This window comes from Citrus clementina, unplaced genomic scaffold (assembly GCF_000493195.1).
Source record: "Citrus clementina cultivar Clemenules unplaced genomic scaffold, Citrus_clementina_v1.0 scaffold_1, whole genome shotgun sequence".
Taxonomy (NCBI): domain Eukaryota; kingdom Viridiplantae; phylum Streptophyta; class Magnoliopsida; order Sapindales; family Rutaceae; genus Citrus; species Citrus x clementina.
This window is the reverse complement of record NW_006263303.1, coordinates 18,803,328-18,818,171: the sequence shown is the minus strand read 5'-3', so window position 1 is coordinate 18,818,171 and position 14,844 is coordinate 18,803,328. Positions and strand designations below refer to the sequence as shown.

General features: G+C 36.0%; 3 protein-coding genes across 3 annotated transcripts; 2 read left to right on the top strand and 1 right to left on the bottom strand.

Moving 5' to 3' along the window:
* Positions 1-1,908: 1,908 nt before the first annotated feature.
* On the top strand, positions 1,909-4,821 carry LOC18054320 (vesicle-associated protein 4-1). Its single transcript, XM_006451944.2, has 7 exons — positions 1,909-2,502; positions 2,629-2,699; positions 2,842-2,923; positions 3,219-3,340; positions 3,815-3,892; positions 3,982-4,101; positions 4,194-4,821. Exons 1-7 carry the CDS (start codon positions 2,238-2,240, stop codon positions 4,251-4,253), a joined length of 798 nt encoding a protein of 265 aa, XP_006452007.1. The 5' UTR covers positions 1,909-2,237; the 3' UTR covers positions 4,254-4,821.
* A 2,250-nt stretch (positions 4,822-7,071) lies between these two features.
* LOC18054318 lies at positions 7,072-9,711 on the bottom strand. Its single transcript, XM_006451941.2, has 2 exons — positions 8,744-9,711; positions 7,072-7,677 (listed from the first exon to the last, which is right to left on the bottom strand). Exons 1-2 carry the CDS (start codon positions 9,206-9,208, stop codon positions 7,312-7,314), a joined length of 831 nt encoding a protein of 276 aa, XP_006452004.1. The 5' UTR covers positions 9,209-9,711; the 3' UTR covers positions 7,072-7,311.
* A 3,855-nt stretch (positions 9,712-13,566) lies between these two features.
* LOC18054317 (dynein light chain 2, cytoplasmic) lies at positions 13,567-14,085 on the top strand. Its single transcript, XM_006451940.2, has 2 exons — positions 13,567-13,724; positions 13,803-14,085. The coding sequence occupies exons 1-2, from the start codon at positions 13,587-13,589 to the stop codon at positions 14,007-14,009; spliced, it is 345 nt and encodes a 114-aa protein (XP_006452003.1). The 5' UTR covers positions 13,567-13,586; the 3' UTR covers positions 14,010-14,085.
* The last annotated feature ends 759 nt before the right edge of the window (positions 14,086-14,844 follow it).

Here is a 14,844-nt window from a genome sequence, read left to right as displayed (position 1 = left end):
TATATATCAACAGAATTTAACAATTTTCAGCAGCAAATTTTAACAGCAGATAACTTCCAACAACAATTTGTGATAACAATTTCCAGCAGCAAATTAAACCAATTACCTCCACGAATTGATTACCCAACGAGATGCGTGAGAGAAACCCAACGAGATGCGTGAGAGAGACCGACGAAAAGAGAAAGCCGAAGGAGAGAGTAGCGAGATGCGCGTGAGGCCGGATGAGAGAGACCCACGGTGAGAAAGAGAGCCACAGCCGAAGAGAGACCCACAGTGAGAGAGAGAGCCACAGCCGAAGAGAGACCCACGGCGAGAGAGAGAGCCACAGCTGAAGAGAGACCCACGGAGAGAGAGAGAGCCACAACCGAAGAGAGACCCACGGAGAGAGAGAGAGCCACAGCCGAAGAGAGACCCACGCTCGAGAGAGAGAGCCACAGCCGAATAGAGACTCACGCTCGAGAGAGAAAGAGAGAAAATCGAAGGAGAGAGCAATCCCACGATCCGTTTGGTGAGGCGAGTGTGTGAGGAGAGTGTGTTAGTTTTCAAGCACAGTATTTTTTTTTATAGTTAGCACAAAACGAACCGTTTTGTGCTAACTGTGGTGCTAAGCGTGGTGCGTTTCTCATTTTCCTAAAACATGAGCTTCTTAAAAGAACAAAAAGCAGAATACATACTGGAGTGTTTGTCACACGTTTTCATTAACTGTAATGCATGTATTTATATACATCATTTGTAACTAATAAAGAGAAAATAAATCAACAAAGTGTTGGCTCCACTAGCAATGGAGTCCCCTTAAGTGGCTTGATTGGGTTTGCTCCTCAATTCGAGTTGCAGGAAAGTCGCCTTTGTTGGGAGAACCTATGCCTCTCGGTTCGAGCGGGAACTTTTAGTCTGGGTTGTGGTACGGGCTTAAAGGTGCCTCCCACAGTTGGGACCCTCCCCAAGATACCTCGTGGTCAAAATAAAAAAAAATAAAGAGAAAATAAAGGAAACTATACATAAGAGTATCAAAGAGAATAATGGAAGAGATTGTTGTCCGTAACTTGTGGAGAGTATCATGGAGCTTGAGATTATCTGATACTTCTGAGATAAATACGAATCAATTAAAATGTGAAATATTATATTATTTTATTTATTTTTTGTAGCTCAATTGCTTATTAAAATTTTAAATAAATTATCGATTGCGATGTAATTATATAATCGAAGGAAAAGTACCGGTAGTTATTATTATTTTTTCAAATAAAATTGAGGGGGTGAATTGGAAACTCAATGATTTTGGCCGTATATATTAAAATGATTTATCGAAATAAATTTAAATAACTTATTAATAAGTTACAGCATTTAAACTTTTTTTAAAAAAATAGAAATCCATTCAAAGAAATTAAAATTATATTTTTTAAAAAGGTTACACTCCTTTAAAACCTCCTCCAACTAGATTCCAAGAATGGATAGACAAAATGAATTTGGCCAAACCACCATAAGTTACAAAACCAAAACAAGAAGAAGAATAATAATCATCATCCTTATCTAATATTAGGAGAAAAAAAAATTCTAAATTACAATACCACAATTATATTATTGAATAATCTTGTAAGAATGTTCCCACACAAAACTTTCTCTCCACAAACTCTAAAATAATCAATCCTTACATAAAATCAATGAGACATCTAATATTGAAAAATATGGAATTAACTTATTATTTAAATGAATAGACAATAAGTTGCACGTCATTGATAATGATAACGAACTAACTTCCACTAAACGCATTAAATTGAATGGAGGCCTTGAGAGAATGAGAGGGGACAACTCTTTATTATTATTATTATTATTTTTTCAATTTTTTTTAACTCAAAAATAGATTTTGGTTTTGGTGTTAGTTGCATGCAACGCATTATAAAGCAGGATGATAGGGCCATGGCTTTATCCAAAGTACAACCACCGCAAGGATCGGACACCAAGTCCCGATTCAATTCCAGTTAAAGAAACGTTTCAAATCCTCTTTATATACGAATGTTTAAAAGTGAATAAAACTCGTTCTTGAATGGCGAGTCACTCACTCCCGTTTCAGAATTCAGACAAAAGCCAAGCCAAAAAAGCCAGCTCAACTCAGTCAAGCCTCAAATTATAAACACTTTCAAAAATTTTAGAAAAATTTTCGGTATCAAATCACTAAAGAGTTAAATAAAAAGAAGAAAAAAAACTGCCTCGTACCGGCAACTTACGAATTCCGGTCAGCCATGGCAATCGTCGACCGGCACAGTAGGTCAAACTCCGACAAGAAGCTGTTTGGCTTCTGTCCGTTTTGGCAAACGTCAACGACGGCAACGCCCTCCTCCTCGGCCTCGTCCACACAAAACCTTACGACCAGCAGTAGTAACCCACACGTGGGCGTTCCGAATTCCTCTAGGCCCGCTACCAAAACGGTGTCGTACGTCGCCAGATCCCTTCTCCCTCCCCGACGACGCCTCCGCCTCGATCCTTCCAATAATCTCTATTTCCCATGTAAGAAGTCACACCTGTTTGTATTGTCAACGTTGACTTTCTTTTTTTATTAATAATTAATTACTCATTTGGGACCAAAAAAAAACACTTTTGAAAAAATTGTGGTTGTTTTTTTTTTGTTCACAGATGAGCCTGGAAAGCAAACTAGGAGCGCTGTAAGATTAAAGAACACAAGCAAGTCCCACGTGGCATTTAAGGTGAGTTGAGTTTTATTTATATGTTCATTTGTTTATTTATTTTTAACATTCGTAGCTGTAACATATATTTGTTTGATTCGGTTAAAGTAATGGTGTTGACCCAATTAACCGGTTGGTTTGTTTGTTCGTTAATGGCTTCCAGTTCCAAACAACTGCGCCAAAGAGCTGTTACATGCGGCCTCCTGGTGGCGTTCTTGCTCCTGGTGACAGCATCATAGCTACCGGTAACTAATTTATTTAACCCTATTTGACTTTTTTTTTCTTTTAACATTTTAGTTTCATGGGGTTGTGGCTATGGAGTTTTTTTAACTGTGGTTGATTTGTTTCCCTGAAATGCACTTTTAATGCTGCCAAATCTTTGAAAATTGTTTTTTTATTCAGTTTTGTTATCTTTATTTTCTTGCATGAGAGGGGCAATGTGCTGGAGCCCTCGTTCAAGTGTTTATAGCTGTTTTTTTGTTTTTTTGTTTTTTTTTTGGTGTTGGGATTTACTTTTGTTTTGTCTATGATGGTGTGTAGTGTTCAAGTTTGTGGAAGCTCCAGAGAACAATGAAAGACAACCACTCGACCAGAAAAGTAAAGATAAATTTAAGATCATGAGCCTGAAAGTTAAAGGAGGGATAGATTATGTGCCTGAGCTGGTAAGTCATATTGGTCCTTTTGCTAAATACTTCTGCCTTGCTTTTCTTTCTATTTGATGTTGATGAAAATTGCTTTTGTAATGGTGGAGACCTCTGTTTTAGTAACTATGCAATTTGTTGAAATGCTCGAAAGTTGCTGACATATTTATTCCTAAAATGGTACCAGATACCATAGAACTGTATTTGTAAAATGACAAATGCATGTATTGGTTTTAGATTCATGCAATCCTCATATTTGTAATCATGATAGGAATTGATATATTTTTCAATGAAGGCTTCACTGGAAGCATATTTTCCTTCCCTTAAATTTTAATTTGCAGTGGCAAATAATTGAATTTTATTCTTTGTCATGTGTCAGATCAACTTGATTATATGATTAATATTGTGCACTTTTTGGGTATGCTTGTGGTATTGGTACGGTGCATGTTATATTCCTCTTGTATAAATTTTGTTATTTAATCTATTCTCTTGCAGTTTGATGAACAAAAGGATCAGGTAACAGTTGAACGAATTTTGCGGGTTGTATTTCTCAATGCTGAGCGTCCTAGTCCTGTAAGTTCAAATTAAAAATTTGTAGTAGTTTGTGTAACTTCATTGTCAATTTAAATGATCATTAATGAGATTGTGATTTCTGGTTAAAGGCATTGGAAAAATTGAAGCGTCAGTTAGCTGAAGCTGAGGCTGCTCTGGAAGCACGTAAAAGGCCCCCACCGGACACGGGCCCCCGGGTTGTTGGGGAAGGTCTTGTAATTGATGAATGGGTACGAACATTATATCTGTACCAACAAATGTTTACTGTTTTAAACTCTCTTTTCAGTAAAACTTAACATTTCCTTTATTACCTTATTCCCAGAAGGAGCGTAGAGAGAAATACCTGGCCCGACAACAGGTTGAAGCAGTTGACTCTGTGTAAAAAATGCGGTCTTGTCCTGCTGAAAGTGGTTTGCCTTCCCAGATGAAAACGGTGTTCATCGTAACACCACATTTTTGGGTTTTTCATGAGAGAAGTGCAGATGAATGAGTTGGTAGTTCAGCACTTCATATAGAGAAGAATAATGCATTGTGTTGCTGCTATTTTTCACATGACGAGCAGGGAGTTTGTGATTCGACAAAATAGGAATGAGCCCTTTTACTTGTAGATAACGGATTTTACTATGCTATGCTAATTAAGCTTCTTGTAAAATGTATTGGCTCAGTTTGTATAACCTTTGGTTGTAGGCTTCCTAGGATCATGTCGGGTTTTCTATTAGGATGTAATATCTTTTTCAGAATAGAGTTCATGAATTTCGCAGATTCGTGATCTATATTGTGCATGTTTATGGACATCATGAGTTACCATTATGCTATGAAGTCAAGTGTGTATCTTCCGTTCAAAACTTTACAGGAATTCAACTTGTAGCAAATGGCAATAGCCTTGCAGCCTGTTGGGTGAGTATTAGGCTCAACCTTTTAATTTAATTTAATAATAGGCTCTTCAATTACTTGCCAAAGTCTGTAAAATCTGGGTGAAAGCCTTTGTCGAGAGGACCAGAAGGCTGTTACTGTCAAGGTGTCGTGTAGAAGCAGATAATGATAGAGAATATATCAAAGACTAAAGCTGATGGAATTTCAAGTATGGTATTGGAGTTTTTTTGGTGAATTTGGAAATAAATCTCTGGTAAGTTAACAAACCAGTGACTTTGGTCAGGCATTGACCTCTGCTTCCTCATGTAGAGTCAAGAACAACTTTTAGCTTTTCTGGGTGCTCCTTTTTCTAAACTGACTTTTAAGATAAAAATAACGTCCCACGCATGCACGAGCATGACGAGCTCTCAGCAGCTGACGTTTGAGTCCACTATGATAAAGGCCGCAATAGTAGCCACGACCTTTTCCATTATATCATATGAGATCGTTGTGACCTGCTATCTTTGATATGATATATTTCTAACCGAATGGATGCCGCTGCTGCATCATTGCTTCATAATTTCTACTTAATTGGTTGTCTTGTTTATGCCTTCTAAAACAAAGAGTGAGTTCAAAAATTCCAAACGAAAAAGAAAAAAAATCAACGGGGACAGCTGCAGTCTGGCAAATAAACAAAGGCTAATGATTTCAGCTTGGTAGAGAAGTTTCCGTGTCTGGCATATCCAAAATATATTCAGCTTTTCCCTTTCTAACCTTTTTTTTTTCGGGAATGTGAGTGATTCTTCAGGCTAAACTTCGCTCATCAAGTGTACCGCGTAACAGCAATTTGTGGAAAGATGCTGGTAGGTTTGATAAGTAACCCAAAAACTTAAGCTAATAGGCCCAATATTAGTGTTTGAATTAAGGTTAGTGAAACAAGAGCAGTTTTGGACTTTTGCTCTGTTTACTATGTTCACAATGAGAATGACCCATGATTGGATGAGCACTCGAGAAAAAAGACAGGACATATATGATGACAAAATGGGATGGGAATATTATGGAGTCCCTGTACACTGCATTGCATATATTCTGTTTTCAAGTGACACTGAGATGTGATCTTGAAGAGACAATTGTGACCACTATATGATGGCCACTGCCTTTCTCCATAACGCGGCTGCTGGTTTTTGCCTGTGGTTTCCACGTCCGGTGCATGTCTACTTGCACTGCTTATCTCTATTTATATTTCTACATCCAGTGCATATCTACTTGCATTACTGAAATCTCCTTCTGCTAAGAGTTCTCTTTACAGTTTTAATTTTCTTGAAGTTGAAGATGGGGCTTAAAAACAAGGCTTGTGTTCTTGTTACAGTGGGAGCTGCTTTAGGACTTAGAGATCATGGCATCAAATCCAATTCATTTGCTGTGAAGCCAGAATTGACTACAATTGTTTCTTCTATCCTGCAAGCAAAACTCGATCAAGTTGATCGATCAAAGAAGATTCTTGAGAAAGGAAACGAGATGCATCAAGCAGCAGAGGAATCCTTGAGGATGGTAGTCTATCTAAGCTGCTGGGGACCCAATTGAGCTGTTTATTCAATTCTTCTCTCTTTGGTCGATCAAAGTTTCAGTTGGGGTGCCTGAAATTTTCATGAAACTAGACCTGAGAAGATCAAAGCGTGCGTGCATGTGCAGAATTTGGCAATGACTTCCAGTAACAATTGCAAATGAACTACTTACTAAAGTCAGGAATGTCTTTAATCTTTATCTCAACTATATCCTTGGCTTTTACTAAGAAACGGAAATACAAAATACTCAGTTTTCAAATTCAAGTTAAATTTTCTGAGTATAATCTCGCTAGTCAAACCACAAGAACAGCAATGTTAACTCAATCCTTAAAATCATGGGACAAGTGATGCCCTTAATACATTGTTTATATCCAATCATCTAGGACTCTGATTATTACAATAACTAACAATTGGTACTATCCAACTAGGAGCTCATCTCACTGGGCACCCAGTAAACAACACTTGGTAATTGTCAAACTATAAAGGATACCTCAAGGCATTAGGCATAGAAGACGGCAAATGCTTGATTTAGTTTCAATAAGTCAGATCTATAAAAATAATAACTGAAATAGTTTTAGCCATCAAGAATCCATTTATTTTCATTCATGTTTCACGAAACCTCCAGAAGACAAGCACTTCTTTGTTCGCTCACATCCAGTAGCACTTCCATACCTGCTACAACTCTGTACCTTGCTTTACCTTCAGAAAAGCTTAACAAGACCTCTTAGGATGGAAATGAATTTCGGTAACAATTGTAAATAAACTGCAAACAAGAAACAGAAATACTAACTGCTCATTTTCAAATTCAATAGCAAATTCATATCATCGATGCAAATGTTTTTTGTTATATAATCCTACATACAGCAGCAGTGTAATAAGAAAGAAAGAACAGGGCTTACATAGAGATTATGATTTGTCCAAAAATGAAAAAAAGAAAAGAAATCAATATACCTAAAAACAGAACACATCCTGTACAAATAATGGCCTGAAATCAATAGCTACAATACAAATAGCAAATGAGTCTCATATATTATCTGGCAACTGAAAGTTCTGAGAACCAAAAATGTGATGAGAATTGTTCTGAACAAAGACAGCAACTCCGCATTTGCCGCTATTGAAGCCTTCCCATAAGGGAAAAGTGACTGTTCCTGATACATGTTTCTTGGGTGAGATATCTTTGACAGTGCAGAGCTTTTCGAGCTTACGAACAACGTAGTCATTGGACAGGACACGCCCTTTGTTCTCTCCTGCCGGGCAGTTAGTCACCAATCCACTCTCATATAGAGCCACCATGATATTCGCACCTTGATTATCAACCTTGGACCTCAAACTTCCTGTTAAGGAGACTTGCAATGATTCTGAACCTGATGTAAGCCTTTCAAAAGTTGCCTGCATTAATTTTCATATAGATTGCGCATTCAGTTACTTATCCTTAATGTTTGTGAAAAGTTTCTTGTCATTCAAGACTCATCATGTACAGATTTTTGTGTTAGAAACTTATGGTTCATGACTTTCAGCTCGGATACTTCTCTAGTTAATCAAATTCAACAAGATTAGTCATCAAGCTCTAGCAGTTCATTAGTTATGGATTAGTGAAATTGGTGAGACAAACTTTATATCAAAAGATTCTACTGCCACATGACCAAGTGATAATCAAAAGCAGAGCAATATTGTTATCTTGTTACACATGTTCTAAATCAAGGAAAATATTCTTTTGAGATGTCACAAGCATCCGACAAAAAGGAAAAGTTTGTGCATATTTTCTTTTTCTTTAAGGGATTATGCTGGTAAAGATTAATGTGACTCCCAACTTCTCAATCACTTTTAGGTGATGAAATGTCACATTATCTGATAGCTTCAAGATTAGACTTTTGGGCATCCAGAACCTACTTAAATCTACCTACACATATATAGTTGTGTTGTTCACCAGTCACCAAAACAATATAATTAATTAATATGGGAAATTAGTATAATGTGGAAGGAGAGAATCTTCAGTACTCTTGGAATATAATACGTCTTTTCAATAAATTATGACAAATTAAAGTATTTGAATATACTACTTCTATATGCACTTATACTCACACATAGCAGAAATAGTGATAAAAACAGATCTAGAATCCTTTCTTTCATGGTCTGGTTTTTCAGAATTTCTGATAATCTCGTGTTATGTGTTAATTATTGATAGTGTAATATGATTGAGATTTAATTCAGGAGAGAATCCCAGTCTGATAAAATAACAAATTATTCATAACTAAAATCTTCAGAATGATTTGGAACAAGCAATGCACAATGATCACATTCAATATTTGCATCTCTTGAGAGGTTTTCAATTTATCCTGCAATCACTATAACACATCCATTTCTTGAACCAACTTTGCAACATAAGTTAACATAATTGGAAAAAAAAAAAACAAAAAACAAAATAATGTGAGAACAAAATTATGATCATACTAACCTGGAAGGAAGGAGCAGGGAACTTGGGGGCATTAGCAATTGCAGACAACATACCGTCCTGATCATTCCCCTGACACTGAACCCTGCCTTGAAACACAAGCTGCGGCGTGAACATGGTATCAAGATTCAAAGCCTCCACATAGGCCTTCTGCCTCACGGTCCACTGGCTCGATCCGTACGGATCCTTCCACCCCATGTAATCCCAATAATCAACATGATATGCCAGCACAATTACGGGCACTCCGAGCTCAAAGTCCCCTCTCCCCAGCCTCGACACCAGGATCTCAGCCTCCGGCGACGTCTTGCAACCCTGCGAAGAGAAAAGCTCCACCAGGACTGCACCGCCCCGCCTCATCTCCTCCGCTGACACGTCAGCCGTCGCGCTCTTTTCATGTGCTTGCGTTTCTTTCGCGCCTCCAGATGAACTGCTGCCCTTGCCAAAACATGCCAAGAGACGACGCCCCATTTCTTTTTTCTTTTTCTTTTTTTTTTTATTTCGATCTTGCGTCGTCTCTTTGCCGGAGAAAAGAAATTCTGGTGGTGGTGATCAGATCACAATTAAAGTTTCATATATATATATATATATATATAATATATTATATATGCACGTAATATATGTATGAGGTTGTATGCCTATTTACAATAAAGAGTAGTGGAGAAAGAAAATGAAGAAATAAAAAGCTGAAGCAAGAAATGGGGATTAATGAGTGAATGGTGAGGCGAGAAAGGTGGCAAAGGAGGTGGTGGTTGTGAGAAAGGGCAAGAGGGTTTTGAATCGTTCTTTTATTATATGATGTTTAATACTAGTTAAGTTTTCATTTTCAATTTGGTTCTGTTTTAGAAATTTCTTTTGTGACAAATGGCTAGTTGTGATTGGATAAACGATGCGTCACGGATACGGATGTGTCGGTGACACGTTGTTGTTGTTGTCAGAAACCGGTTGGGTGTCTGTGCAGGATCCAGCTAGCTTGCTGCGCTGCAATGGCAGCAACTTAACAACAAATTTAACCTAATATAGGGAAATGAGGTGGAAGAATTGGACAAGGAATCTAAACTGTAAAGAAATAAAAATTTAATAGGATAAAAGCATCGTGGCTGTTATAAATGCGATACTGTTCTGTTGTTTGCTTTGTTGCGAAGAATTAGTAGGGAAGTTGATGTTTTCAATTTTGGTGGATCTTACAAAATTGCACGTGTCGCTGACTGTGTCCCTCTTGTCTCTGCATGATGTATAGACTTGGCGATGTAAAAATTTCAGAAGAACTTCGTTTGAATCATTAAACAATAATATCATCTAATATAGTTTAATGAGAAGATTTGAACCAATCTAATTTCGAGTAGATTGAAATCGATCTAACCTAAATTAACTACTTTATGTTACATTACATTATCGGCTTAATAATACTTGTAAAATTAAACTCTGTTGTATGTTATTATAGGTGTCTGTATTTACTCCATGCGCAAAGTGTTTAACAATAAAAAATTAGTTACACCTAAATATTAAGGGATAGTTGGTTATATATATATATATATATATATATATAAATAAAAGCACTATATAAACTGTGGAGACATCAAAAAAGGGAAAAAAAAATTATTCATTCATCTAAAGAGAACTAGAGAAGTGAGAGAGAAATCTTTGGAGGAACTATATATAATGCTCTTTTGGAATAACTTGATTTTATTTTCTTGATTGATTTTCTTTGAATTCCTTTTTCTTTTCTTTTTTTAACCAAACATTAACTTAATTGTTAGAATGTCTTGCTGGCAGAAGACTAATATTTAGGACTTTGGGAGATTAAAGACGAAGGACAAACATGATATTTCTGGAGATGAAGAATTCAGCTCCTCAAAAAAAATTTATACAATTTTTTAAATTTAATGTTTTGTTTTATGTTAGCAGTCAAGCTTGGGCGGTGAAATTTGGCATTTATTTCATAAGACGTTATCAGTAGTGACAAAATTAAAACCCTTGGTAACAAAACGGTGGTATCATTGTGATGTGAAAACAAAAAGCTTTTTGTCAACATTGTTGTCTCCCAAAGTTCAAGATGCATGAAATTAAATCACGGTGACCAGAAAAATCAGAATGTATGATTTGGAAAATCCTTGGCCAGACAAAGTCTATTAAAATCTTTTTGAACCTTTTGATTATATATATCATCATTCTTTGGCGAGCGAACTAAAAGGACCCAATTAGCTGTAAGATTAGGAAGTTGACCGACAAAGCTGTACTAGTCAAAAACTATCCAAATTCCTTTTGTCACTGTTATATAAATCAAATTAGTTAGTTATGAATTGTCACCATCATCATCATCATCATCCCTTTCCCCACTAGCATTTATGGAGCTGCTTAGTTTCCTTCCTCATTTTCTAAAATATCCAAGTATCCTCTGCCGTTGCAAACAGGCCATTAGGTTGTAGAAACCACCCCAACCCCAACCCCCCCACACCAACCACCGGTTTTATCATTTTGTCCATAGAATAGTTTGATATAGCAAAAGTACTTGAACTTATTGCATCAAAAAAAAAAAAAGTACTTGAACTTAGGCGTTATACTTAGACCTATGACTTTGGAACCAGCAACCCACTAACAAAATGCCATGTATATAGCTAAATAATTAAGGAAAAGAAAGTTACGTACAAACGTTTAGGAACCTTATTACCATATATAGCTAGGCAAGTAGGCAATATTTTTGATTGATTAAGATGTAGCAATTTGGGACCGTTGCAGAGCCTGTCAAGGAGTCTTTGATCAGGCTATCAATGTAGGAAGATTCTGATTTGCCGAAGCCTGTTCTTTTTGCCGTGACAGGAAGAGTAGATTTAGGAGATTGTATGTATTTGAAAGCTATTGATCATGTGATGATGATAATTGCTGATGTTACTGCTGATTTGTGATGATTGAAGAGATTAATTCTTTATCAAATGTCCCCGTAAAAGTTGTATTTTTAATTTTATCTTTTGAATATGACTTCCCCAGAGAGTTTTCCTCAGGAAAATTAATAATCACCAAAAAAACAAAAAAATAGAGTGATTCGAATTCCACCTAATTAATTAGAAGGTATTAGATTTTGCTCGTTAATTTATTTCATTTTTATCTAACCAATTTCAGTTATATATCCAAGAAATGATCATCTTACAATATACAATAAATAAATAAAAAAATTGACTGAAAATTGAAAAAACCTAATAAGATGTATTTGAAAGAGTCGAAAGAGTTGTATATGTAAGATGTCGAAATTAAAATCGAGTAAAACTCATTGCTCGATTGCTGTGAGATCTCTCGATAGTCGGTCCTTCTTAAACTGCGAAGTGGTTCCTCTTGATTGGTTACCTGATTGCGGGACATGAATGGACCGCAAATGAACATCGGAAATTGGTAAAAATCTTCATACATTTTAGCTTGCTCCAATGAATCAGTGATACGTTGATGCCCTTATCTTTTCTTTTCCAACTCCTTTCATGCACATCATCTCGCCACTTTCTATCTATAAATCATCCACTGAGACCTGTGGTGTAGTTTTGTGGCAGGTATTTGTCATGTTACATCAGAATTCTCTCCCAATCCAATGTTTTATTTGAGTAAATATATTTATATACTGCATGATTAATAGCTAATCAAGGAGAATATAATAATTAAATAAATCTTAATAGTGCATAAATTAAAGTGTATGTGTGTCAAATTTTTCAAAACTTAAATATGATTATCATGAAGGATCCTTATCCATAACCTATGATTTTTAAAAATACAGAATATCTCAGGTTAGGAGAGAATTCTAATCCTTTATTTAATATGAGTAATGATAGACATTATAATTTTTTTATCCCAAATTTCATCCCAAATAGTATGGTATTCAATAGTGTCATTAATTGAGTGGTTGATAATTCTTTACAATATCCAAGTGAATTAATTGTATTATCTCACCAACTACTCAATTAATGACACATCATTTGGGATATTTTTTAGGATAAAAAATTTGAGATGTGTAGCATTACTATTTTTTATAAGATTTCAGTGAATTAATTGTATTATTCTCACCAATCAATTGATGAATACCACGGTGTTTGAGATGGCGTTTGAAGATAAAAAATTTAGGATATTCAAAAGTGAAGTTCAATCTAAAAACCTATAAAAAATAAAAAGAATAAGAAAAATATATCTTATAAATAAAAAAGACTCGACCTCTCAACTTAAGAAATAGACGAAATCAACGTGCTTATTACATAAAAGTAATTTCCTGTGCTTTAGAACTAATTAACAGGTCAACAATTCAACATACGTTTCATATTCCTAATAAACAACAATGAGATTTCTAGCACTTAGCCGTTTCGACCTCAACCTCTGTCATTTTCCCTCACATTTGCATGGACCATTACAAACTGGACAAAAATTTACTCGTCTGATTGCATTTGGCCCGCCAACACATGGCAAGATCTCATTGGAGTACCACAAAGGGCGCGCCACTTGTACATCCCTATAGATAAAATTGGATCATATATACATAAAACACTTTGTAATTTTCCTCGTGCATGTAGCTCTATAATAATTCATGTACTAATGCAGCCATTGATCAATGCAATTTGATCAATCAAAAGTGTCCATAATTGTAATCAGAATCAACTTGCCCATAGGCATGACGCCACAGCATCTGTTGTTGCTGGCCACATACACAGAATCCAATACGTGTTTAATTGACCCACTACCACCACCAAGCTTTTATTCTCCAAGCAAACTCAATATAATCTCCACTACCCAGCTTCATATTTCAGCCAATTTTAATTCGCTAGCACTAGTTCTTTTTTAAGATAAAATTTTGTAAACCCTTTTGCATTAGCTAGCCATGTTAGAAGGCAAAGCAGTGATTGGTGAGACTGACATGCTTGAAACCATGCAGCAAGATGCACTTGATTTGGCAGCAAAAGCGCTCGATTTCTTTGATGTCACCGAACCCACCGAAATTGCACGCTTCATTAAAAAGGTATTATATGCTAGTGAACATGTGCGATTTTTCTTATATATTGTTGTTGTGGCTTAATAGTTTGTGTTTGATGGGCAGGAATTTGATAAGGCGTATGGGACTGGATGGCAATGCATTGTGGGGACTGATTTTGGTTCATTTGTCACACATTGTTATGGGAATTTCATCTACTTTCGTGTTGGTAGCCTTGCGATTTTGCTCTTCAGGGGCTCTGCTGCTCCAGGGAGCGACGATGATGAAGCAAATCAGTTTGCCAAATTAGCTGTAGAGACAGTACAAGCTTAATTAATGTTTTTGAAACTTCAGTATTGCAGCTCCCTTGGTCTCTCTTGTATCCTGTCTTAATTAGTAGTGTAGACTAGAAAGACCAAGAAGTAAAAGAGCGAAAAAAATATATACGTGTTTTTAGTTTAAATTATATATTCACCCGTTCAGTTTTGTACAGTATATTTTATTAGCCTACATGAGTAAATAAAATGCGTTGTTAAATTAAGAGAAATTGTGGAAAAAAAATTGTGCTTGAGGTTTAAAAATGCTAAAGTGAATTAATTTTTAGTTCTTGGTAAATTTTGTGTTATATTCTAGGTATTTATGGTTATTTTAGCCATGCATGCCCACAGTTTTGTAACTGTTTTATAAGAAGATCGGCACTGTTCAAGTCAAAATAATTTGTGTGATATACAAACGTTCAGTTCATTGTTTATCGTCCACCACATATATGTATATCTGGAATCCTCCACTCTTGACAACAAGCGCAAACAATAATTTTAGTCTATATGAGAATCGATGACTCAATGAAAATTCTAGTTAATGGGGGCACAAACTGTGAAAATTCATTTTCTCTTGCATCAATCTAACTTCACCTTTAATCTTTCTTATCCGTTCACTTCTTTTGTTTGGTTAACATTAGGCTTGTTTTTGAGATATGAATATGGCTAGCTGTATGAGGGTGTTGAAGAGGTAAAGCTCAAATCTGGACTTGGGAATGTGTATGACGTGTCACTTGCTTGTCAGAAAAAGTAACGACATGTTGGGTCATTGAAGTTCAGAGGAGTTGTGTGATACAAATGCTATGTCGGCTGGTGCATTAGTCACGCACATGATCCATCACGTGTTTCAC